Source organism: Eufriesea mexicana, unplaced genomic scaffold (genome assembly GCF_001483705.2).
Source record: "Eufriesea mexicana isolate 0111107269 unplaced genomic scaffold, ASM148370v2 scaffold3953, whole genome shotgun sequence".
Taxonomy (NCBI): domain Eukaryota; kingdom Metazoa; phylum Arthropoda; class Insecta; order Hymenoptera; family Apidae; genus Eufriesea; species Eufriesea mexicana.
This window is the reverse complement of record NW_016911957.1, coordinates 515,134-542,391: the sequence shown is the minus strand read 5'-3', so window position 1 is coordinate 542,391 and position 27,258 is coordinate 515,134. Positions and strand designations below refer to the sequence as shown.

Genomic DNA, 27,258 nt, shown 5'->3' with positions numbered 1-27,258 from the left:
AGTATCGATCGTTGAAATTTGATCAAATGGCGACTGATGGCGCCTCTCAAGTGCAAAGGGTTAAAAGTACCCCTTGGCTACTGTGAGCACCTTTTTCTTCTTTTTAACATACGTTTATTGTGCCAGAAAGTAGATATAATAATATACATACAATAAAAATCAAAACGTACAAAAGGGTTGCAAATGATGACATAAACTATGAAATCCATGGCTCCAACACGAAGCACTCGCGATCTTAGAATTAAAAGCTTACACTAATCTTATCGCTGTATGATAATATAAACCTAAGAATTATCTTATATTGTAACGCGTGTTTGCCTATGTACAGAAAGGCACGAAAACTATAGTCTTTGGGGCACTTACAGAAATTTTGCGTTTGTAACACTGAGAGTGCCTATAGACGCTCAACGCAGTTTGGCTTCCTGACACGGAGGGCGCCTGTGTTTTCACAAAAATACATTCCTACCCAAAAGTTCACCGTTCTCGACGCACATCCTAACTGAATTCCTGCCGTATGATACGGCCAGTGCGTATCAAAGTCTGCCATAATCAAGGCTAACCTCACTATCATTCGTCACATCGACAAATTCGTTAAACTCATCTTCTCGTGTTGAAAAATGAAAAAGAAATTAATTATGTCGCGAATAACAATGACTCGAAGCTTATCAATGATCGCTCAGCCATATCACGAGACCCTAAGTCCCGCTTAGACTAGTTCCCAATTTCGAGATTATTCGTTCACTTGGTCAAAATTACTTTTCTCCCTTCCCGACGTAATACCTGGTTCGATCAAAACGAGTAATCAGACGGAATGGATGAAAATCAGTTTAATGAGAAGCTGCTCTTTGAGCTTGTCTGAAAGGGACGTCGAAAATGATCGCCGATGTGTGCAGCACCGAGATCAGAGCGTGGCCAATCGAAAGTGGGATTTGGACGAATAAACGGCCACGTGTTCGAGCACGTGGTGTGTTCCGTGCATGGCGAATTGCCACCCTAACGGCGCCTGGCATGAGCAGACCAGGTGGTCCTTACCCCGGGCCATTTTCGGACAAACCCTAAACTAGCTGTGGAAGATCTCTCGGTTGGTCGATGATTGACGTACCAAAGGAAGACCCATCATCGACATCATCTTTTGGAAAAATTTTTCCCCATTTTCTTTCTTTTCTCTCCTTTCTTTCCTTTCTTTTCCGGGACCTTCTCCCCGACTTCTTAGGGAATTCGTGAAGCGTATTGAAGCGCCGAAAGTTTCCGCGCGTAAACGTCGAATAAAAGCGGGGAACGGTCGGTTCGTTGCGTTACCTGGACGGCTGAACTTCCGGCGGAATCGGTAATAAAAGGGGCTGATATCGGTGGGAGTAATGATATAAAGCCTCGTATAACACGGCCGTAAATTCGTGGCCCAGATAGATACACGTGTGCCGGTGTCCCGGCAGGAATTACGGTGACGTTCCGAGCGAATTTGTCTTCCTGATCCTGGAACACCGATGCATATTGAAACGCGGGCGTGAGAAGAGATGCTTATCCCGTTTGCCGGGGCCGTTTCTGGGAGGAAAAGAGTCCGCGAAGATCGCGCGATTTGGTAAAAATTAATCGCTGGTCAGTCTCGTTTCGAGTCGTCGTTAATCCTCGCGACTGTAAATACCGTGTAATTTATGCGGGGTGTAATGCGGAGAGATCCAGCGGATAAATGAATTGTTACGCTTACGGTAAAGAAGGTTCACTCGTGCTGGTAATTAAAAAGATTCTTTCTAAGAAATGAGGACTTCTTTGGGAATTATGTGTACAGTTAAATTGAAATATTTAACACGATATGGTACACGTGGTAAGGAGGAAGTTGCGAGATTATATCGGCAAAGTTGGAGAATAATCGGGAGATATATTTATTGGAGATACGGACCGTGGTGGCGCTAGTGAGTTAAATGCAAAATCGTGCGGAGGCTACCGCACGGAAAAATGAATCAACGTGTTATATCGGAGCTTCCTATCTTTTAATTAGTATCGTACCTTATTTCGTTTCGTCGTATTTTAATGTATGTACTGTACACACCGTTCGGTTATTTTCTAATTTTATTCTTATTTACCGATATGATCTCGAGACTTCCTTCTCGTGCGCGTTATCGTCGGTTTGAATATTCCTAAATGTTCGATGTACATGGTGAAACATTGCCTGCAATCTCCCCGTGGCCTCTGTTCGATTTTTCTACGTATGTCCCCGTTTAATTATCCCGTTCGCGCAGACACGTCTAAATCGCGACACGCCGGTCTTACCGATGGGTCCATTAGCGGACTCGCGATAAAACGCGTGCACCTCTGCTTTCCTTTTTCTCTCGTCTCCCGTTCCTCTCCTCCCTTCCATAAAAGCGGCGCAATGAGAGGAGAATTAGCGGGAGTAAATTAGCCGAATGAGACGTCGTTTATTACGACCGGTGCGTTGGATAATTATTCGGAGATGAATCGGAGATAAATCGGAGATAAATCCGGGGATAAATCCGGAGATACACGAAGCCAGATAAGAACGTTAGATGAACCGATCGAAATAGAATGTCCAAGTTTTGCTTTCTGAGTCATGGTCGAACTGCGTACGCTGCTCCGCGATTTTATCTGCCATCTGATACCACGGTTTCGCTTTTACTCGTTCGAGTACGTCGATTAGCATTGGCGCAATGATGTAAGCGTTCTGCGTCTTGTTATAGACGGTATCTTGCGTGCTCCAAATTTATATTCTATATCTAGTAATATTTTTCTCGCCGGTCGAACGTCACGGTACGTAATTTCACGATGCAGGAACGTAAGAATTCCTTGGATCATTTCTCGTGGATCTAACAGTTTTGGATACACGTATCTACCTCCAACACGCGAAACTATAATTGGTCTTTATGGCTGGCCTGTTCGAAAAGCGAATAATTCGATTTTGGGGAATTTGGGGAAATTTCTGGGGAATTACTGGGGAATTTCTGGGGAATTTTGAGGGAAATTTTTGGGGAATTTGTGGGGATTTTTGGGGAATTCTGGGAAATTTGGGGGAATTTGGGGATTTCAGTTGCGAGCCAGTTAATCAGTGTTTAACTCCTCGGATTTGAAATATATCTTCAGTTCCGGTTTTACACGGTTGATTCGAGTAACCAGTCGTTCCATTGTCGTTCATTAAGAATGGATGAACAATAGATTTAAGTGAGAAGAAAGATCGTTGCTTGGTTATTTATATAATTGGAGCGGGACGGTCGATTCGAGTGATTTTAGACTTTCCGTTCTTGTAAAATTGATTTCGGGTTGTGGTTTGGTATTATATAGGATGCACGTCCCGGTTTTGTAAGTTGAATGTCAATCACCATGAATTGTTCCTTGAAATAACTAAAACGATGGATTTAACGCGAAGAATTATTAAAAGTGATCACTCGTCGCTCGAGTAAGGCGATAATTTATTTAAATTCGACGTACTATTATGGTATTAAAATTCAAGTTTTAAATCACTAACCTTAATATTGATATCCACCCCTGATAGACTATGCTATAAAAATAACAGGAATAATGGATAAAAGCCGAAAAAATAATTCTCAAAGTAATCACGAAATGAATCAATTAACTGGCTAATTTGTATCGTTTTATTTTCGCAGTTATTAAAATCCCGTAATCGATGTCGACAAAATTTAATCTCGTAGAAAAATTGGTAAAATGATCACATGTAATTGAAGCGAGATAATAATTTGTTTAATATGTATTTTATCTACCCGAATATTCTCTACCATTGATCAACGCTCCTTTTTCAAAATTATAGAGAATGACGAATACAACCTAGAAGAAAAATGATTAAAATGATTACTCATAGCTGGAGCGAAGCAATAATTTATTTAAATTTATCATACTATTATGTACTAAAATACACGTTCCTTATCACTAATCTTAATATTAATCTTCATCACTAATCGACAATCTTTCTATAAAATTATCAAGAATGATGAATACAACCCAGAAGAAAAATTAGTAAAATGATTGCTCATGGCTGGAGCAAAGTAATAATTTATTTAAATTCATCATACTATTATATACTAAAATACACGTTTCTGAGCACTAATCTTGATATTAATCTTCATCACTAATCGATAGTCCTTTAAAAAAATCAAGAATCATGAATACAACCCAGAAGAAAAATGATTAAAATGATTGCCCGTAGCTGCAGCAAAGCAATAATTTATTTAAATTCATCGTATTATTATACACCAAAATACACATTTTAAGTCACTAATCTTCATACTAATCTCCACCACTGATCAACATTCCTCTTTCAAAATTCTAAAGAACGACGAATACAACCCTCAAGAAAAATTATTAAAATGATTACTCGTCGGTGTAGCAAAGCAATAATTTATTTAAAATATTTCCCAAATATTAATCTCTATCACTGATTAACACTCCTCTTTCAAAATTCTAAAGAACGACGAATACAAGCCTCGAGAAAAATTATTAAAATGATTACTCGTAGGTGTAGCAAAGCAATAATTTATTTAAAATATTTCCCAAATATTAATCTCTACCACTTATCAACACTCCATTTTGAAAATTGTAAAGGACGAATACAACCTTTAAGAAAAATTATTAGAATGATTACTCGTAGATATAGCAAAGCAATAATTTATTTAAAATATTTCCCAAATATTAATCTCTACCACTTATCAACACTCCATTTTTGAATATAACCCTTAAGAAAAATTATTAGAATGATTACTCATAGGTGTAGCAAAGCAATAATTTATTTAAAATATTTCATGAATATTAATCTCCACCATTGATCAACACTCTATTTTGAAAATTGTAAAGGACGAATACAACCCTTAAGAAAAATTATTAGAATGACTACTCATAGGTGTATCAAAGCAATAATTTGTTTAAAATATTTTCTGAATATTAATCTCCACCATTGATCAACACTCTATTTTGAAAATTTAAAGGACGAATACAACCCTTAAGAAAAGTTATTAGAATGACTACTCATAGGTGTATCAAAGCAATAATTTGTTTAAAATATTTCATGAATATTAATCTCCACCATTGATCAACACTCTGTTTTGAAAATTGTAAAGGACGAATACAACCCCTAAGAAAAATTATTAGAATGATTACTCATAGGTGTATCAAAGCAATAATTTGTTTAAAATATTTTCTGAATATTAATCTTTACCACTTATCAACGCTTCATTTTGAAAATTCCCAAGAGCAAAGAATTCGGCCCTAAACAAACATTCCCAAAATAATCGCCGCGATAAAAATAAACCAATATCAACTGGGCAAGAAAAATTCTCAAGGTAGTCGCACTCGATAACGATAAACCAACGTCAACTCGCTAATTCCGATCATTTTATTTTCGCATTCATCAAAACCCCCGAGCCACTGTGCACGAAAATTAATATCCCCTTTATCCGATTAGAAACGTAATTCCTATTAATTCAACTCTCGATACCTCCTATTAATTACGCTATTTCGATTAACATTATTTACCCGCGCCATATCGAAGTAGCCTCTTATTATTAAAACTCGGCAACCGTAACGCTAATCTCCTTCCACGATCGTTTCGGCGAATTTCGGTGAGGAAAAAATCTCTCGCTCGAAATAATCGGCGATGGCGAGAATTAAAAGAACCAAAAAAGAAAAAAAAAAAAGAAAACAAAGAAAAAAATGCAAAAACGGAGAAGGATTAAAATTCCAACGAATGGCGACAGAGTGACTGAACGGGAAGGATGAAAAACGCGCGGCGCGAAGCGCGTGATCCACGAAATTCATGGACGCGCTTGGATCATTGAATCTCGACCTCCCCTTAATGAATTTCCGTGCTCAGTTTCAGTCGTTAAGGCCAGGATGCGCTTTTACTTATGCCCGTCATTAAAAAGCCGCGCTACGTGGCGCAGATAAAGGGAGAACCGTCGTTCGCCATTTTTTTTCCCCTTCTCCCCACTCTGCCTCCTTTTTCTCCTTTTCCTCTCCCCCCTCTCTCTATCCCGCTTCCTTTTTTTCCCTCCTTTATTACCGGCTGTGGCCTGTTCCGTGGCTCAGGGCAGATTTATTTCCGACGAGATAGTGGGAAAAATGAGCTCGCGAACAGAGAGATGCAAATGCGCTTCTAGTACCGCGCCGTTGGAAAAATGAATCCTGGCCGGGCTCTTTTCCGAGCGGAAACTCGGACTCTTTGAAGTGGCCAATCTGTCGTCTCGATCGGCGTCGATCGAGACACCGGGGACCTAGGTGTCGCGAGGGAGTCGCGTGTCCGATGGCGCCATTTTGGAGTGCAAGATCGGGGGTTCCGTATCTCCATGTGGTCATAGGAAATCGGGAAAATGGAGAAACCTGCTTGGCGATATTACCTTGTTTCGTTTTGTTCCGCAAAGGAGGATTCGGATCGAAATGTCGGTAATTACTTAATCGGTGAAATTGGAAGTGTAGAAAATTGGAGTAAAAATAAAAATTGGCCTAAAATTGTGTCGATAATGGGCTTCAATGCTTGTGTGTCTTAAGTTTCAAGTTTGAGAGCTGGGAATTTTATTGGCTAAATGTATAGATCGGATAGTATGAGCCTTGTTCCACTTAGTTCCGCAAATGAGCATTTGGATCGGAATGTCGGCCATTAGTTAATCGGCGAAATTAGAAATGTAGAAAATTGGAGTAAAAATAAAAATTGTTCGAAAATTGTGTCGATGATGATCTCGAATGCTTGGGTGTCTTAAGTTTCAAGTTTGAGAACTGGAATTTTTATTGATTGAAAAGTGGCTAAATGTATGACTTGGATGGTACGAACATTGTTCTATTTAGTTCCGCAAATGAGCATTCGGATCGGAATATCGGTGATTAAGTTAGTAGGTGAAATTAAAAATGTAGAGAATTGAAATAAAAATAAAAATTGCCCTAAAATTGTGTCGATGAATGCTTCGGTGTTTGAAACTTATTTATTGACTGAAGATTGACTAAATGTATGAATCAGATGTATGAGATCATCGAGATAGAGTAAGCAGTATGTCTTTCATACCAATGTAATAAACTATTTTTATCACAAGAAACCGTGATCTACCTTAATAAAATATCTTTTATCGATTAAAAATTGGTTACTTGTATAAATTAGATCGTATTAGATCACCGAGATAGAATAATGAACGATTATCTCAGCACAGAATGAATATTAACATTGAATTTCCCGCTATTTTGTACCTAGTTATATATATGAACAGCAGATGTCGCTTCCTTGTTACTAGTTACTAGCTCAATACTACTAGCCCTTGATAAAACCCATAATTCGTAACAACGTACAAACAAGTCGCAATAATTTCGTCAAAAACGTTCCCAAAAATTCGCAAACCCCCAACGAGTAACAACTATACGAATTTTTACTCTGGTCCCAATCCCAATTCACCCCATCGACCCTTTCAAACCACGCGTCCTCCATCACCACCATCCGCGTCTCATTCCACGGAAAACTAGCATCATACGCATACCCAGGCATCGAAATTTCCCGGACATGGGTCGCATTGCGAAATACACCGGTGTCCCTTTCAGTCGCGAGATATTACAATTAGAAACTTTTAATTGGGCGACGAATTTACGGTAACCAGGAGCAGAGGTTGCATCATGGCCGTCGTATCGGCGGGACCGGCCTGGCCGCGATTAAAATGGCGAACAAATTACACGGTATGAAAGACCGTGTTGGAGGCTTTTTAACGACACGCTCAATGACACGCGCGTGCACGCCAGGGGAACAATAAAATCGTGGCGGGGGATTCCCGCGGATGTTCAGCCGGGGTTTACGAGCGTAACCATGGCCGACGTCGTTAGTGGCATCGCGAAACTCATCTTCGACGGCGATCGATGAGCACTTAAAGCTCTCCCCAGCTCTAGAAGCTTTTTCACGCACACGTAGCCAGAGTGCATACGTATTGCCTGCGAACACAAATACGCTGCCACGGTCCCGGCTCGTCGTTGCAACCGTTTCCCTTTTCAGCCATTTTCCCGCGAATTTCAAATTGATCTATAGAAAGAATTCTGAGAAATAATATAGCTGTTTCGCGATATTATCGCATTTTTGAATTATCCAGCAGGCGCGAAAGTCTTTTGCAAATGGCGGGGAGAGAGAGAGAGACAGAGCGAGAGAATTCGAAGGAGACAAATAGTTTTAAGCGGGAGAGAGAGAGAGAGAGAATAGGGAGAGTGGAAGATTTTTGTTTAAAATATGGGGAGAGAATAAAGAAGATAGGAGAATTTTTGTTAAAAGGAAAGAGAGAGGGACAGAATAAAAAAGAGAATAAAAATGAAAAGAGAAAGAGAGGTAGAATAAATAAGAGTCGTAAAACTTTTCTAAAACAAGAGAAGAATAAGGAGACGAAATTTTTTTACAAGGGGAAGAGAGAGACTAAATAAATAAGGAAAAGAGAACGAGGGAGATAGAAAGAAAGATAGAATAAGGAGACGAAAATTTTCTTCTAAAACGATAAGGAGCAAAGACACCAAATAAAAGGGGAGAAAAAGAAGGGGACTAAAAAGGACCCTAAACTTTACGTCAAAGGGACTAAAAATGTAAAGAGAAAGAGAGGTAGTATAAATAGGAGTCGTAAAAATTTTCTAAAACAAGGGAGGAAGAATAAGAAGACGAAATTTTTTTACAAGAGAAAGAGAGAGACTAAATAAAAAGGAAGAGAGAACGAGTGAGGTAGAGAGAAAGATAGAATAAGGAGACGAAAATTTCCTTTTAAAAACGATAAGGAGCAAAGACACCAAATAAAAGGGGAGAAAAAGAAGGGGACTAAAAAGGACCCCAAACTGCGTCAAAAGGACGCGAAATTGTGCGAAACCGCAAGAGGGGGAGGAAATGAAAAGGGAATGGCCGAAGTGCGTGTACACGCGTCTTCGCCTCGCGAAATCATTCGGAATAATTAGGCGACCGACCTCGAGTCGAATCGTTACATGACTCATTCTTACCGTGAATTAACGACCGCCTCGTTCACGAACGGGGGCACACGGCATTGTTTCTGCCGTGGGGAAGCCGTTCTCCGATGATTGGCGTTGCGAACAGATAAAGCAATTCGCTAATTTTTATTTACGTAATCCCGTTTGTTGGCGAGTATTCTTCCCTCCTCGGAGGTATCGAGCGACCAAGAATGTTTGGTTTTCAGAGATGGATCCGTGAGACTCGTGTCTCTCCTAGAATTATGTAAAAATAACCTCGAAATGGTATCACGAGGCTTTTCCCAGGTAGACGATGTACACGGTGGCTCACGAAGTATTAGAACGTTATACAAATTCCAAGAGAGTAAGCTAACTCAAAAATTCCAATTTTAATGGAAGTATAGGTGAATGTAAAACATAACGAGTTACCTAACCTTCGATCTTTTGTATTTACCTCCATTACTTTTAAACATAACCTCAAAATGGTATTGCGAAGCTTTTTCCAGGTAGACAATGTACACGGTGGCTCACGAAGTATTAGAACGTTATACAAATTCCAAGAGAGTAAGCTAACTCAAAAATTCCGATTTTAATAGAAGTATAGGTGAATGTAAAGCATAACGAGTTATCTAACCTTCCGTCTTTTGTATTTACCGCCATTACTTGTAAACATAACCTCGAAATGGTATCGCGAAGCTTTCTCTAAGTAGACGATGTACACGATGGTTCACGAAAGTATTAAAACGTTATACAAATTCCAAGAGAGTACTATAATTCAAAAATTCCAATTTGAAAGCACGCGCGTAGCTTTCGATAAAATCGGAATTTTTAGGTTAAAGAATTGTTTTCAAATATGGCGTCACGAATACTTTCCTGAGCTGCTATATATATATATAATCGATTCTTCGATGAATTCGTCACATTGTTCCATTTTTTGACGTTCTACTTCCTCTTCTACTTCACTGGTCATTTGACAGTGTTTAGTATAAACGTGAAATTTAACTAAGGGAACTTGAAGATCGAACGAAAAGAAGCTTTCGCGTTGGAAGGATCTGGTATTCGACTTGCAGAATTTATTCGTCGGACATCGCTTGTACGGCCATCATAAATTGCTTAATCGGCCCTGTCAGGCCTGCTTTCCCGTGGACAGGATGATACCGATCGCGCGTAGGAACAGGAAATTAAACGAGTAATTAAATACAGGCCCTGATTCGCAGATACGGGGTAAATCCGATGAGTTACTCGGGAATTATCGAAGAGTTTAAGAATTATTATCACGCTCGGTCTACGAAGAACCCGTATGTTCGATATCGTAATAAAATTAAGTTTAATTCTCCACTCTGTCCCTCCAGGTGTCAGTCGGTCACTGGTCTAACCGATCTTGACATTTGTTATTGGATTTGCTGCGTGATGAGACTTAAATCGAGAATCCTTGAAGCTGAATAATGTAATTTCTCGAATGAAATTGCAGCGTTTATTAAAACGCGTAGGGACCTAACCGTGTATAGTTCTATAGCAAGGGAATATATAAAGTTTATTATTAGTGAAAAATATAAATACACTTACGTACGTGTTCTTATGGGTTACCATAATGCTGTCTATACTGTACCGGGTTGAAGACTGAGCCTCTCCAGAAAACAGGTCCTTTTAAACCAAAATCCGAAGCACGACCTCTTGACTCCCTTAAAATCCACAAGCACGACCTCTTGACTCCCCTAAAATCCAAAAATTATTATTGGCCTGTCACGTGCAGCACACCTGACACCATCGTTGCAAGGTTTATTACAACAAATAACCTTTGAGTTAACGACTCAGCAATCCTGTTTTCCTGCCATACGTCGTCATACTTCCATTTGCTTGAATGGTTCAAAATGGATCCGTCTGAAATTAAGCTTCGATTAGAAATTTTTAATTTTGGATCCGTGGGAAATTTTGATTAATAAATTACACTGTTAATTAAATATGTAAATAGCTTAGAATGCCAAGAACGTATAGGATGTCTCAAAATTCGTGCGAGAAGTAATTATAGTAGAAAACAGGTTTTTAATTAAAAATTGTAAATATTTCTAGACAATAAAGACGCGTTTTTTCGTGTATCGCTTCATTTTTAATAACCCTGAACTGACAGCTGTCACGCTATCTTTTTTTTTCCCTTGGCAACACTTTATCGCACGAATGGCGCAAAATTCAAATCATGCGTGAATTTTGAGACACCCTATATATCGAATATTAATTCATTTCTTATTATATTATATAATACACATATCCCTTAATATGAGGTTCGAGCTAATGAAAATCGGCTCGATTTAAATTACAATAATCTTTTTTACGAATTTTTAAGTTTCTGGCTATGATTCATAAGTTGGATAGTCGATAGATATTAATCATCCGCGTAATCCTTATAATCCTTATAATTTCAGTCAGTTATGTATATTATATAAGATCATCGAGTATCCGAGATAGTCAAGAGCTTATATTAAATATTAATTAGTCATTTATTACACGATACGTGCTGTTTTACATTTTCATTTGCTTCAATTAAAATCGGCCTAACTGAGATTAATTCTTCGTCAGAAACGTTTAGATACGTGTCTGTAGGAAGTTTTATCGAATAAGCTAAACGGTTAATGGATTAATCATCATCCTGATACTCTGAGTCAATTATGAATATTACATAAGATCGTAAAGTATCTGACAAGTCCGAGACCATAATAATATATCAAACGCCTCATTTTGTTTTATTTGCCCGAATGACAATCGAGCTAACTAAAATTAAATCTCCCTAAAAAGTTTTTAAACGAACACACTCAAACACCGATTAACTCTCAACTACACATTACGCTTAAACAGTTAATAGATTAATCGCCATCTTGATACTCCGAGTCAGTTATGAATATTACATAAGATCGTGAAGTATGCATCAAGTCTAAGAACATAATAATACGTCAAACAAATTTAACACAGTTAACTGAATCTTTGATATAACTAACTAAAATTAATTTTTCCTTGGAAATTTTTAACTTCAAGGTCGTAGAAAATACCATCGAATAAATTAATTACCATCGCGATAATACGGAGCAACCATTACACGAATTGTATATGAAACTACGAAGCAGCTAACCTAACCAATAAATAGTTAATAAATTAATCACCGTCTTGATACACTGAGTTAATTATTAATATTACGTAAGATATCATGAAATATACAAGTCTAAGAACACCGTAATATACATCGAACATTCTACATGATTAACTAAAATTAACTTTCCGTAAAAAAATTTTAATTCTAGGATTGTAGAAAATTCCATCTAATAAATTACGCGATTAATAACCTGATCACCACCGCGATAATACGAACCAATCATTATACTAATCTTACACGGAACTATAAAGCAGTCGATCTACCCAAGAACATACGTCAAACATCGACTAATTTTCAACTACACATTACAACATCCGCTACCTGGCAAACCTAACCTCTCACCGTCCCACGAATCCCCAATGTTACCCGATCCCGTTGAAAACCACGCTCCCCCAACGCATAGAAGAAACCGCTCGAACAGAAATCCATTCCCAAAACACCCTCCCCATTACCAGCTCATCTCCAATCAATCTCCATCCCTCGAGACTACAATAAACCCGTCAGCCTCTGCCCGCTCACTCTCCACGCAACGTTAAAATCACAAAACTCATCGAGTCCGGGCAACCAGCTAAAAAGGCCTCGCGAACGTGGTAAATATGTCGGACAAGAGAAATCCGATCTTTCGTAACGCGATCAGACGTACACAGATCGTAATTGCCAGCGGGTCTCCCTGCAAGTCACGTTTCCGTTGCTGCAACGTATTTCCAGGCGATCCACGACGGAAGAGGCATCGTTCTCGCGGCACGTGTTACAGCTGGGATGTTCCAGCGAGTAGTGGGGGGGCGTGAGAAGTCGAGTAGGGGCGAAGAGAACCGAAACATCTCGACGGGCGCGACGAGACGTTCGGAGCGAATGTACTCCGTGGCTTAGCGTGGGCCCGAGACCTTGTCTATTTATAAAGCGTGCCGCGTATATGCACGCACGTGACGGCGTAACGCGCCGCGATTCCAGCGATGCCTGGCCAGGTAGCGCGGAAAATCGAAGCGCGGATATCGATGCGCCGCTGGTAATTCCAAACCGGCCCGCAAGGCTGTCGCTCCGTTGCACGGCCGGCATTAACGCCGCGAACGGAATTTCGCGGGTCTTGAACAGGACGGAGCGTGCGCAGAGGTTCGTTTCACTCTGACACGCGTCGTCTCGTGGCTCGTGATGCCGTATCTCTTCTCGCGTCGTGTTAAATTTGACACCGGCGAAATTAAATTTATCGTTGATACAGTTTGCTTCTAGGAATATTGATTTTCTTTCGCTTATATATATAATTATAAAACAAAGATTATATCGATAAAATTGGAAAATAATTCTCCGATATCACTCAACTCACTTAACCTAATTTATTAAGTTTTCGCTTCAATTACTTGATTTTAACGTTTATACGAACAATTAATTATTCACCGGTTATTTAATCGATCGTGTGTCAAGATTTAATGTCGAATTTAATATTATACGTATGGAATAAATGTTTTTGGACTCACTTGGAAATTTATTAAGAGTGTGTTAAGGGTATCGATGATTCCGTGGATATGATTGTTTACCTATCAGGGATCGAAGCAAAACCTATAGTGACATTGTTAAGCTTAATACCGGTCATTGAGAGTACCCACAATTTTGTTGATAAGGGAAGAGTCGGGAATAAAATTCCTGTAGGTCAAAGGAGTTAAGACCATGTTTTCCGCATCGTAGTAGAATGAAACGATTGAAAGACGATGGTGCAATTTATTTTGCTCGCTACCCTTGGTTGCTGCGAGGTGGGAGGTGGAGCGCAGCTGTGAAATACGACCAGAAGGTCGAGACAGTCGTAAGATCTTCATCTCGGAGCAACGTTCTTTGTGATTTTTAGGAAACGTGATATTTAGGTGTGCCTTAAAAATTGTTCAAAAATTCGGAAAATAAAAATGCTCGAACATCTCAGTCGATGCAGCCATTTTAACGCAATATCCTTTGCGATTTTTAGGAAATCCGATACTTTAATATTATTTAAAGACACTTAAAAAATTTTGGAGGTTAAAATATCTGTCCCAATATTTAATATATTAATATTAAAATATATAAAATATACATATCACCAACTTATTTAAAAATGATTTAAAATACCCAGAAATTAAAACTTCTATTCTGCAATGTAATCGTGAAATGGTCATCGCGTATAATCCTCGTAGAATCCAACATCTCCATGTTACTTCAAAACGCCTATAAAAAATAAAAGCGACGAGAAAATTATTATTCGCCAGTAGCGATCAATTTCCGATCGTTTTAAAAATCGGAATCGATTCCACAAAACGCTGAAACCCTCGCGGACCACCCAACAGACTTTATCCTCGTCATCTCCTGAGCATCATCTTCGACTGCTTGTCTACCAGTGTGTCGATCAACGAAAGCTCCCAAGTTCAATTCGAATCGGCCATAAATCCGTCCAACCTGTCATCATGCTCCATCAACGCAATTACGAAACAAAGTTGCCCACGATAAGGCTCTGTTCTCCCTCGGGGCCTGCCTGTTTCGCGAAAGAACCGGGAGTTCATCCCGGCCGATAGGTGTGAATTATTTCTACGAGATGGCCGGGTCGCAGTTTCAGGTTGACGAGCAACTACACGGCCGAGATTATAAAGAGCTGCTTGTTTATTCGCTGTGTGGCCGCAGGTTGCGGCAACCGCGACGCGGCCGGCCTGTCATAAATGTAAATTGAATTCCGTCGCATAAATTTCCAGCCGCGCGGCGTACCCAATAAATTCACCGTCCGATACAATCAGTAATATTCTGTAACATCGTCGCCGATCGGATTACGAAAGTCTTTTCCCTTTGCGCGAGCAAATGCCCAGTGGACCTCGCGGTACCCGTGGTCCAGGTCCCTTTGCAGGATCAGCGCTGTAAAAATCGTGGAAATCGTGGAAACGGGGCAATGAATGTTCCCGATAGTGAGAAGAACACTTGGGCACACTTGTTGTGGTTGTTAATGACATTCGAGTTATGGTCGTTTATGCTCAGGGTACACAGGGTGTTTGAAAATGGAGTTGCTGGTTCGGCACAGCCTGGCCTCGAGCGTAGTCGATTGACTGTTCAAGGCTGTCCGACGATCGTGGACTTTACGAGCTTGGTATTTTTGTACCTTGTAAGTGATACGAGTATGGGTATAATTAATGTAAGCGTAATGCGAATGGTGTTAAATGAGTTTCGTGCTGGTGGATGGGATTCGAGTGGGTTGTAGGTTAGGTTTTTCGTCGCAACCAGATGGGATTGTGTTAATAGATTTCGGGAATGATTTAAGGAAATTTGAAGAGATTCGGGTTGTAGTTGGAATTCGAAGTGGAGTTTCTTGGAATGGGATATTTATCGTGAATCATGACATGTGATGTGTACGAAGCTGTAAACAATTGAAGGTCGAACGGTAGACGGATAATGAGTCCATTGCTATCGATTTTACGGTCTTCGTATTACCGTGTGATGATTCTATGGGACACAAATTTGTATGGAAATTTCTGTATTAATAGAATTTTGATGGTTTTAATGTAAAGAGAAATTGGTTAAATTTCTTGGATGCTAATTAATTCGGAAGTATTCGAGAATGATGAGAAACACGTGTTTGATATAGGAACCGAAATAGAAGATGGTCGATAAAATTTTTAATGTTTTATCCATGTTCGTTTGAATTATTTATCACATTCTTTCTACGGAATTCCCAATTACATTTATACTCGCTAATTAATCTCTTAAGTAACGCTATTAATTCATTACCGACATTTACCAATTCGTTAATAGGTCACACTAATTCCATTTATTCATCTAACTAAACTCCTAAGCTCGGAAATCACACGTATCCAACATCGACGTTGAAATGAAAATAAATTGAATCGAAACCGAAATATATAATATCGATAAAGTATATTCAATAACATTTAAAAATCCCTTCCCTGTTAATTCGAATCACGTTCTTCCTCTATGGTCTCCATTCAAATTTCAGCTCCCAATTTAATTCATAACGTAACCATAACCTCTACCAACTCGTTAATAAATTATCCTGATCCCATCCATTCGTTTAACGGAATTCTCGTCCTCAGAACGTATCAACTAAATAGAAATAAACAAAATTGAAACTAAATCAAAATAAATCAAAGTAAATAATATCGATAAAAATTCCTTCACTGTCAATTCAAATATCATTCTTCCCCTACATTCACCACTAGAATTTTCGTTCCCAATTTAATTCATAACCTAACCATAACCTCTACCAATTCGTTAATAAATTATCCTAATCCCATCCATTCGTTTAATCAAATTCCTAACCTCAGAAAACACGTATTCAACATATCATACTATTAATAAACAATATACTGTCAATAAAATTCCTTTCCTGTCAATTCGAATATCATTCTTCCCCTACATTCACCACTTAAATATACTGTCAATAAAATTCCTTTCCTGTCAATTCGAATATCATTCTTCCCCTACATTCACCACTTAAATATACTGTCAATAAATATTCCTTTCCTGTCAATTTAAATCATCTATAGTCTCAATTCAAATTTCCACTCTCAATTTAATTCATAACATAACCATAATCTCTACCAACTCGTTAAAAAATTATCCTCCATTCGTTTAATCAAATTCCTAACCTCAAAAAGCAGGTATTCAACATATCAGCATACTCGCAATAAACAATATACTGTGAATAAAAATTCCTTTCCTGTCAATTCAAATATCATCCTCTCCCTGCAATCACCGCTTAAATTTCGGCTCGCAATCTAATTCATAACCTAACCATAACCTCCACCAATTCGTTAATAGGTCACCCTGATCCCAGCCATTCACCAGCCCATCTAAATTCCTAATCTCAAACGAACAGCGACATTCCCGCTTGCTGCCAACAGCATCGCGGTTCCGTCGAAGATTTTCATCCAGCGGCGTACCCAGAACGCCTAGGAGGGATGGTGATACCTCGAGGGACGTCGTAATAATTGATCAAGTTTGCATGACGGAGGCGGAGGACGCCGGAGGAGGCAGGGTGGCCGGTTATAGCTGTCGGCCAGCGGCGCTTGTTGAACTATGGAAACCGTTTCAGCCGGCTCGGCCTACTTAGGCCACCTTGGTATTTTTAGCATTAGGGTCACACCGGCGTACGACCGGCTACCGTGCCGCACACCATCCTGCCTTGCTGCCTTGCCTTCCTTCCTTCCTCGCCGTTTCTAAAGCGACGCCACCTCTCCTCTCTCCGTCCAGTGTCGCTCGCGCGTGGGTGATCCAGAAGAGAAGAAAAACACTTTGCCCCGGATGAGGGACCAGGAACCGGCGTGTCGTTCAGCCACCCTCGCCGCGTCCTCCGTGGATGAAAGTTATTGGATAATTGGACGCGAGACGCGCCGTTGCTCCTTTCTGTCCCGTAAATTCTACCCCCTTCTGCGATTCTTTCCGTGTACCCATCGCTCCTACGGATCCCCATCTTCCCGAGCCGTACTTTACCCAGCTTGTAGCTCCTTGTAGCTCGTTGTAGCTCGTCGCGATGCAGCGTGCTTGAAAATCACGTAACCGACTGGACGCAAATCGTGCTTGGAGAATGTAGATACGAGTATGTACACGCTGTGAGTGGATGGTCCTCGGCTGGCTTGTAACTATTCCACTTTACTCCGTGTCTTTATTCTCGAGGATAGATGTTTTTGGTCTCTGGTTGCGTTAGCTTTGAGTTATACGTGACAGCTGACCGATGTTCTTCAGAGTTCATGCGTGGTCCCTGGTTCTCTGCAATTTCGTATATTCTGATGAAAACTTCTGATGAGTAGTATGATGGCAAGATTGAAATGGAATATCTTTGACAACTACCAGACGTGTCACTTGAATCCTTCAGAAGTCTTGACAGAGACTTGACAGAGACTTAGATCTCTTCCAAAGAAACCCTGCTTAGACTTAACCTTTATCGGATGCTAGCCTTTTATAGGTTTTATAACTCTCACTAGGTTGTACCTGACTTCGATAGATATTCGAAAAATTTCTGCCCTGTCAGCTGTCACGTCACGCAGCAAAAAGAGTACTGTTGTCACGTGGCTGTCAGGTGACTTACGACCGACGAAGGTTAAAATTCCCGATCCAAACCTCGAACTGACAAAAGTCCAATTTCCAAGTTAGAACCGTGACGAAGATATAGCAAAAGTGACAGGATCAGCTCTGTGACACTTGGTTCCTCGAGTACCTATCCGGCAACGCTCGCGGAAGCTGGAAAAACGCGTTTAATAGTTAATACTGCTCTAGCATTGATAAAAATCCTTGACACACATTTCCACTTGCCTGACTTGGCCTGACGAAAGGTTGATTTTCTGATTGCAGAGTTATCGGAAGATCGCCCGACAAGTGAGCACACCGGACAGCGCGCCGGCAGGCTTAGGCAGTCCTCAGGCTGGAATAGGCGGGCTGCAGCAGCACCAGCAACAACCGCAACAGCAAACGCAACAAACGCTTCATCAGGCGGATCCCATGCAGCAATCCAAGGACAATCTGAATCCCGCGGCGAACCAGCAAACCGGGGCACTTAGGAACGGAAATCCTCCGCCTCCTGTCGTTTCTATGGTGAGTCTGGCTTTCCTTCTCGACGTTACGAGACCCGTCAAAATGGCGATGTCTGTTTCGAATATCGCGTCAGACGCGTATCCCCCTGCCCTCGTCTCTTTGTATTATTTATGGCACGTAATATCGCGTAAAATGTAAATGTTTCGTTGGAGGAATTTATTCGTAGAAAAGAATATAAAGGAAGGAATTACGGTCTTCCCGTGAAGCGACTTTTGAATGCAGCGGATCTAGGGAAAATATTGCACACTGCGATGTTTATTATTTCGGCAGGGCTTCGATTTGTTTCTCCAAGCCTCGAATCTTCGCGGGATGTCGAGAGTGTCGAAATTTTTCATACTCGAGGAACTTTTCGCGTAAATATTCGTTAACCGTGGTCAAACGAAATAGCAGTTCGAGCATAAAACCACAGGAAAATATCGGATCCCAGATTTCCGTTTGGAAATACAGACATTCGAAATGTTTCTGGATCCAATATATTTTCTTCTTCGTGGGGTGTAGCTGCGAAGAGTATATCGAATACGTTATTATATAACGTGTCGATACGTTGTTCGCCAATTTCGTATCTCTTCTCAAAGGGAACTCCGACTCGGAGGATTGGAGATCTCGAGAAAAGAATTTCGAAGGTTCGGATAGAATTCGAAGCTTTAGGAAATTTGTTTCTGATTCTCACGATTGGATCACGAATTGCGAAATATTCCGTGGGATATATCGATCGTAGGAGAAATTAGCCGCATACCACTTCGCGTGACAGGGCTGTTGTCCGATTGTCTGGCGGGGTCTCAAATGGAGTTGAAAATCCTCGATGAGATTACAGGCGTCTTGGTCCCCAAGGATAGCATCGATCCCTTCCTGCTTAGCCACTCCTCTCTCGTAATCTGGCACAGTATATCGGCATGTAACACGTAGCACACTTGAGGGAATAAACAGTGCCCTATCGGTGTGGCCCCTTGGCGTATTTCGTGTATGCCGATGCTAAAGCCAGGCCAAGGACCTTGACCTAGACCATTGCGGTTCATTACTTCAATTTGTCTTCGCCCTCCAAGGGAATACGCTTGTTATTCTCTCGCTGCCTGGCATCGGATTGCGCTCCACCAAAGAACGCAGGCTATCAGTTGATGTTGGACCATAAGAACAGGGACAAAAAGTAGAAAAGAATTCAAAAGGGGAACTTAAAATCCTTCGATCCTACTCTCCAAATCTCTGACTAATTAAGTTTACATAAATCCAAAGACTAATCAAACGTCATCGACATCGGTTCCACTCAAACTCAAACCAAAATCTACGAAGTACCAAAGATCCTTGCTCAGCTGTAATGGACTGCAGCATCAAAGGAACGCAAGTTAGCTATGGGGATACCAAAAGGATTGACATGAAAAATAAAAAAGAATTAAAGACAGGAATTAAAATTCGTCCAATTTTACATAAATCCAAAGACTAATCGAACGTCATTGACATCGGTTCCTCTCAAATCCAAATCTACGAAATACCAAAGATCCTTGCTCAGCTACACTGCACTAAAAGATATACCACTTGGTATATACCACAAAGACTGACATGGAAAAGAAAAGAGAATTAAAACACGATCTGCGAATCCTGGAATCCACCCACACCCAAACCACGGAACACCAAAGATCCCAACCCCGCGGCTCGCAGCGTCTCAAACCAGGATCTTGCTGCGCGACCGTGATCCGGACTGTCGCTTTCAACGAAAGCCCGAGAGGAAGAGGAAAGTCGAGCGAGGAGTAGGTTGAAACGTCTAATGCGGTTCTCCGCGTTCGTTTCGAGCGCGTGCATCCTCTGCCGATCCTCTTTGGCCGGCCCGCGAGGTTACTGGGCAAACCAGTCTGTCCGAGCGTGCACCGACTCTGTTTTCTGCTGGCAACACGTGCGAACACGTGTGAGGATGAACCATGTGCAAAAGTACGCGTGTTAAACCCCGGGCGTCTGTGGCGTGACGAGCTCATCCGCGACTCGCTCGGTTATCGGCTACCGTCCAAGGCCGTCCCGTTCAACCCTGAATTCAATCTGCTCTCTCCCGGAGGGAGAACGCGTTCCCTGAACAGGCGGGGAGCAAGCCGCGAAAATTTACCGCTCCATTACTGTCCACGATCGTGAGGGACACGGTTAAAAGTGGGCGTTTACCGGTCTTCCTAAGTGTAACGTCTTCGAGCCTGTTTGGGTGCCGTTCCGTGTACAGCGCGTTCGAGAAACGAAGGCACGGCGTGTTTAACCCTTATCGGTCGTGCATCACCTCTCACGTGACGACAATACTTTGACGCTGCGGTCACATGGAAGGTGTCAAGACGGAAATCTTTCGCATATTTACCAAAACCAAACCAGCTACAACCTAGTTAAATCCTCACGGCTGATTAACTCCGCGGATACTCCCTTGATCATACGCAGTGACCGTTATTTACCGAAAATAATTCCCTACTGCGCGTTCGAGGAAAGAAGGCACAGTGTGTTTGACAGGGACCGATGATCTTTGTCACGATTTTCGACCAGTAGCAGTCACTGCCTGTGATCAAGGGAATGCCAGCGGAGATAAGCAACAGTTAGGATGTAAACACGCTGTGCCTTCTTTTCTCGAACGCGCAGTACGTGAGCTCGTAGCTTCTTTCTTCCTTTTTCCTCCCGCGTTATTTTCCCCTGATACTCATCGAGGGTTAAGTAAACACTGTTCTTTCGTGTAAGGAATAGTGCGGATAATTTGCGGATGATTAGATTGGCACGGAGGAGGCAATTTATGGTTCTCTCTGCTTCTTGATTGGATATTTCTTTCTTTCTCTCGTCGAATATGCTCGAATAATTTGATCTTGCTGTTGTTTCGATGGAGAGACGGCGTGAAGAATTGGTGGAGGATTGAATCGGTTATTGATACTCCGAGACATAGGATTTACGGCTCTTTGAGATTTTTCACAGAGTATTGACCAAGTGCTTGATTGAAGTGCTGAATCTTGCACTGGATATTAACAGCGTGGATAATTTGCGGTTGATCATGTGGATCATCGATGCTTCGGAACCTGAGTCCACTTTCTGATCCTTTCTGGGTTCTGGGAGAGCCTACTAGGCTGCACGTACTCGTAGACCCAGATATAGACAGACCTCCCACGTCGGCCTAAAAAATTTCTCCCACAGGTACTTCGTGATCTTATCTACGAGATAGCTTCTTGATCGTTGCTGACACGTTTGATTACCTCGACAACGCGACACAGGATTTCAGCCAGACCTTCCTTCCTTCGGTTATCTCTCACAGAGACCCAGTCCCTTAACAATCTTCATACGAATCTACCAAACTGATCATCCAGGACCCCTAAAAAGCATCGTCTCCTGTCAGAAGAACTCAGACCCTCGTGGAGGCTTCCCTAGTTCTTCGGAAAATTCCAAAGTCCACCCCAAGGTACTCTGAACCCCGGTCTCTCGTCATCTACACACATAGCAGAAACAGCCGTTCCCTTTGAAGTTCTGTGTCGAATCTGGACGGGTGAAAAACAGTGACAGCGCACCCGCAGAAGGAATGACGGAAGGTAGAGACACAGGTATCGGCACTTTGCTCCGCGCCGTTTGCACCCTGGGTGCGTCGGTGTGCCAGGCCTGTTCCTCTCCGCCCGTCATTCTCCGCCTCCACCTCCTCCACCGCCGCCTCTTGCTCCTCTCTTGATACTGCTCGCTTTTCCTTCCCCTCTCTGGTTCTCTCTGCCACTGCCTCTGGGACCTACCCTCCTCTCTCTGCGGTCCTCTCTCTCTCTCTCGCTTTGCTTCCTCTGTCTCCCTCGATGGCTGTCTCTCTCGCTAGGTCGGTGGTTCCTGTTCCTGCGGGTATTGATTCGCGTTGGCGGGCGGTCACCGCCCCCATAGTCGCTGTCTGCCGGTAGTCTACCCTTGCCCCGACGTTATGCTGTTATTTCGGCGGCCGATCTCCTCGCAGCCCTTGTCACGAGGGAAAAAACCGCGAAAACGCGACAGCCAGCCAGAGCTTGACCAGGATTCTCATCGCGTCACACTCTTCTTTCGTACGCTTTTCCACTGGCCAGCTCTCCAGTTGGCATCGGGTACCTCTTTGGAACCGTACCTGTCTAGAAACACGCCTCTTTACAAGCCTATCTCTGGATCTGTACCTATTTAGAACCGTATCTCGTTGGCACTGTACCTATTTAGCGTCGTACCTCTTTGCAGTTGTACCTGTTTGGCATTGTACCTCTTTGGAACAGTACCTATTTATTAGCATAGTACCTCTTTGGAACTGTGCCTGTTTAGAAACACCTCTCTTTAGAACCGTATGTCTTTGGAACTGTATCTATTTAGAACCCTATCTCGTTGGCACTGTACCTATTTAGCATAGTACCTCTTTGGAACTGTACCTGTTTAGTATCGTACCTCTTCGAAATTGTACCTGTTTAGCATCGCACCTCTTTGGAACCGTACCTGCTTAGAAACACGTCTCTGTAGAACCGTGTCTTTTTGGAATTGTACCTCTTTGGAACCGTTTTTTGACACTATCCTTTGAAACTATACTTCGTTGGAACCCTCCTTTGAAATCATCCAATGGAACCGTATCTCTTTGGTACTTCTTTGAAACTATATCGCGTTGATACCATACCTCTTTGGAACTGTGTCTCTTTGAATCCGTCCCTTGGTTTCGGTTCTCATTATTGAATCGTTGGTTGATCGCTGGAATTAGGATCGGCAAAATCGCCATCATGGTGGCATTTCGATGTATAATTCGGGATCGAGGGTGGGTGAAACGTGCCCAGGGACTTGGCACGGTACAGGGTTCTAGATTTTTGGCTGAGATTTCCTGAGATTGCCCGGATAATAGGGTTATGGTATGTTCAACCTGTTAACCAAGATCGGTCGATGGATTCGGTATCCGAGTTTAGTTCCTGGATATTTCGAATTTGGTAATTCTTCGAGGGTTGTTGAGTTCGTACAACGTAATCGTGGTTGAGGAAGTTGGATATCAGAAAGATTAGAAGGAAGTAATTATTAATTAACCAAGTTTATTATCATTTAATTTATAGTGACGCTGAAGTGGAGCTTTCAAAGTGTAAAATCGAAGGCCGAAAAAATTGTCATAACTCCCTAATCCTCACTCTGTGATTTCCAATCATGATCTTGATATATCTGATCAGAGCTGAAGTAATTTATCCATGTCATAATTTCGAACCCGATAATTCATTTATTTCGGAATTCCCGCGTTTTCACAGACGCATTTTTAAATTCTGGTGATTGGGTTGGAATAAAATCGATTATTGCGATTTAATTTAATATAGCTAATGGATCGAAGATCATAAAAATTCCACTCGTGAGTGTATGAATTGTAACGATGGTTGGTCGACCTCAGAATCTATTTCCTCTCCACCTTCATTTTCATCTCGAATCCTTTTTATCCAGCAATGTTTAATCAGGGTTGAACGAAGTTTTGCCAATATTTCAATCCTGCCCGGAATTCCGCTCGCTCGTCGTTAAATTTATATCTGAAAACAGTCGTGATATCGGAACTTGCGAGGGGTTTAAAACGAATTAATCCGTGGTTGTTCCATTTGATTCCCTGTTAAAAAGAAGCTTTTACGACTGGGAACGACGTGCTAGAGGATCAGTCGTTTAATACACAAATCTTTAACGCTCTTTGATCGATCATCCGCCAAAATCCTGTCACGCTGCCATCGTCATGCTTAATAATTACGTACCTTTATTAAAATTAAATACTTTTCTAGTGCATATGTCTCTAGAATTAAATCACAGTGTATAATGTAAATCAATATACTACCTCACCAAATTCCAAGGATCTTCGACCCCTCCACGAATAAGCGATCTTCCGCGTAACTCACTAGCGCCACCGCGACTCGCAACTCGAATAAGCATATCGTAGAATTATTTTCTAATTTTATCGATATAACTTTGGAATTTTCTCCCTGTTACGTTTGCCATTTCGCATAATCTACAAACATGCTAATCTCTCGCAAAACTCTGCCAATCTTCAGTCAAGTCTACGCTTTCTACACTCTTGAAAATCTAAGAAAGGCAAGAATATATGGATCGTCCAAAAGCATAACGATCTCGAACCGGAGAAGCAAAGACACACGGGTCGAGGAGAAAGGGAGATGTGGAATAAAGGGCCGGTTCTCATGGAACACGTGTTCCACGTCGCGCACGGCACACTCCGGCGCGTTATAAACGGCGGGCCGCAGTGTTAATCGCGCGTTTCCCCGCGTTAAACAGGGCTATCTGAGCGCGTAAACGCGGTCAGCCCTGCGATACGGTAATTGGCAATATCGTCGCCGATAAAGGAATCAACGTTACAGCCGGCCGCGCGGCCGACGCACAATTATGCAGTAAACCGAAACCGCGAAACGCGGCACGCTCGTTACCCGTGCACGAATTGCGTCCGACCGCGAAGCACGTGCGGTTTTCGCTCTGTCGCGATCCACGTCCGCGCCACCCTGCATTCGCAGCTCCTGGTCCTGTTCTGCGACTCGGTCTAGCGGATGAAGAACGGAAGAAGAGACCAGTCTAGAGTCTGTCCGAGACGAGACGAGACCGCAGATGAGACAACTGTACGTGACCGACGAGTGAGTAGGATAGGATGGATTGACGAATATTAGGGGTTCAGAGGATGTATACAGATGGATTAGGGCTTGCTTCCGAAGGCTGTCGATGAAGGAACGATAAACATACTGTAGGATGGCGAAACTGGTCTCGAGACACCGAAAATAAAGAACAAGAACACGATAACACAAACTCAAAACTCGTAAACTGATTTAACTTAAGGAAAGAACACCAAGATAACGAAACGAAAACAGACAAAGACGCACTCTTTTAAAACTCTCTTTCCAACACCAAGCGACTCACGCTTGTGCTGGTCACAACCTATTTCTAAGAACACTGTTTTGGTTGTCAAGGACCACGCTTTTATGCTTTCCTTAACCTACGCTTCACCTCCCCGTAGGGGAGTCACGCAACTCAATTTTGTTGTATAGAATAACTTTTCCATTTGCTTCTAGAAGATATCGATCGGTTTACAATTTGTTTTTGTTGGCAATAGCCATTACGCGATTTCCTTTGGTATCCTACAATACGATCTTGAGCAGTGGCTGGTTAACTTTAGTACCGATCAGTTCTTTTTACTCGTATCGTTGGATGAAGTTTAGAGTGGTTGCAGAGTGTCTTTGGTGTTAGTAAGGATACTATTGAAGAGTCCACGCTATGTAGATGATGGGGAACCTCGTGTGCAGTGATAAAAACTGGTATGAAACGGTATGAGTATATGTGGTTTATGAATAAACGGATGTGGCTTAACTGTTCGATCTCAGTTCTGGGATTGGACTGACTGACCCTAGGGAGGTTCCGCGAAAGCAACGACTCTAGGTTAAGGGAAAAGCAAGGCGAGTGTTTTCAGATGACCAGAGCAGAGGCTGGTAGAGTCTAAGACTGTATCGTATCATTGATCCTAGGATTTGGCTTGGAAGCAGCGAGATGATGCTTGGAGTGTGATTACCGAGGGATGGAAATGGATGTTTAAGCGGCAGTTTGAGGTCGTTGATGGAATGAAGGATTAAAGACAAGTGTCTTGAGTGGAGGTTTCTGGTGAAAGTTGGTAATACATTTGGAGTGTTTTGAATCGTGTGGGAAGATTGGTAGAAGTTACTGATAAATTTAGGGATGTTTTCTAGCATGTAGGAAGTTTGATGACAAATTTGGGAGTGTTTGGAATCGTGTGGAAAGATTAGCAGAGGTCAATGACAAATTTGAAAGTGTTTTGTATTACATGGGAAGATTGCTGTTAAATTTGGAAGTGTTTCAAATCATGTGGGAAGATTGGTAGAAGTTGCTGATAAATTTAGGGATGTTTTCAATCATGTAGGAAGTTTGATGACAAATTTGGGAGTGTTTGGAATCGTGTGGAAAGATTAGCAGAGGTCAATGACGAATTTGGAAGTGTTTTGTATTACATAGGAAGATTGCTGTTAAATTTGGGAGTGTTTCAAATCATGTCGGAAGATTGGTAGAAGTTGCTGATAAATTTAAGGATATTTTCAATCATGTAGGAAGTTTGACGACAAATTTGAGAGTGTTTGGAATCGTGTGGGAAGATTAGCAGAGGTCAATGACGAATTTGGAAGTGTTTTGTATTACATAGGAAGATTGCTGTTAAATTTGGGAGTGTTTCAAATCATGTGGGAAGATTGGTAGAAGTTGCTGATAAATTTAGGGATGTTTTCAATCATGTAGGAAGTTTGACGACAAATTTGGGAGTGTTTGGAATCGTGTGGAAAGATTAGCAGAGGTCAATGACGAATTTGGAAGTGTTTTGTATTACATAGGAAGATTGCTGTTAAATTTGGGAGTGTTTCAAATCATGTCGGAAGATTGGTAGAAGTTGCTGATAAATTTAAGGATATTTTCAATCATGTAGGAAGTTTGACGACAAATTTGAGAGTGTTTGGAATCGTGTGGGAAGATTAGCAGAGGTCAATGACGAATTTGGAAGTGTTTTGTATTACATAGGAAGATTGCTGTTAAATTTGGGAGTGTTTCAAATCATGTGGGAAGATTGGTAGAAGTTGCTGATAAATTTAGGGATGTTTTCAATCATGTAGGAAGTTTGACGACAAATTTGGGAGTGTTTGGAATCGTGTGGGAAGATT

At 41.5% G+C, this 27,258-nt stretch overlaps 1 protein-coding gene and 1 long non-coding RNA gene across 3 annotated transcripts in view; one reads left to right on the top strand and one right to left on the bottom strand.

Annotated features, from left to right (window-relative positions):
* Window positions 1–27,258, top strand: part of Tet (tet methylcytosine dioxygenase-like) — a 207,763-nt gene that overhangs the window by 159,155 nt on the left and 21,350 nt on the right. The window contains exon 3 of the mRNA XM_017905540.1: window positions 18,371–18,610. Coding sequence (XP_017761029.1) covers window positions 18,371–18,610 — 240 coding nt within the window. The remainder of the gene's footprint in view (window positions 1–18,370; window positions 18,611–27,258) is intronic.
* LOC108551399 (uncharacterized) overlaps window positions 23,654–27,258 on the bottom strand; it is a 14,116-nt gene continuing 10,511 nt past the window's right edge. For both annotated transcript variants that reach the window (XR_001890478.1, XR_001890479.1), the window contains one exon: window positions 23,654–24,087. This is a non-coding gene — a long non-coding RNA (uncharacterized LOC108551399). The remainder of the gene's footprint in view (window positions 24,088–27,258) is intronic.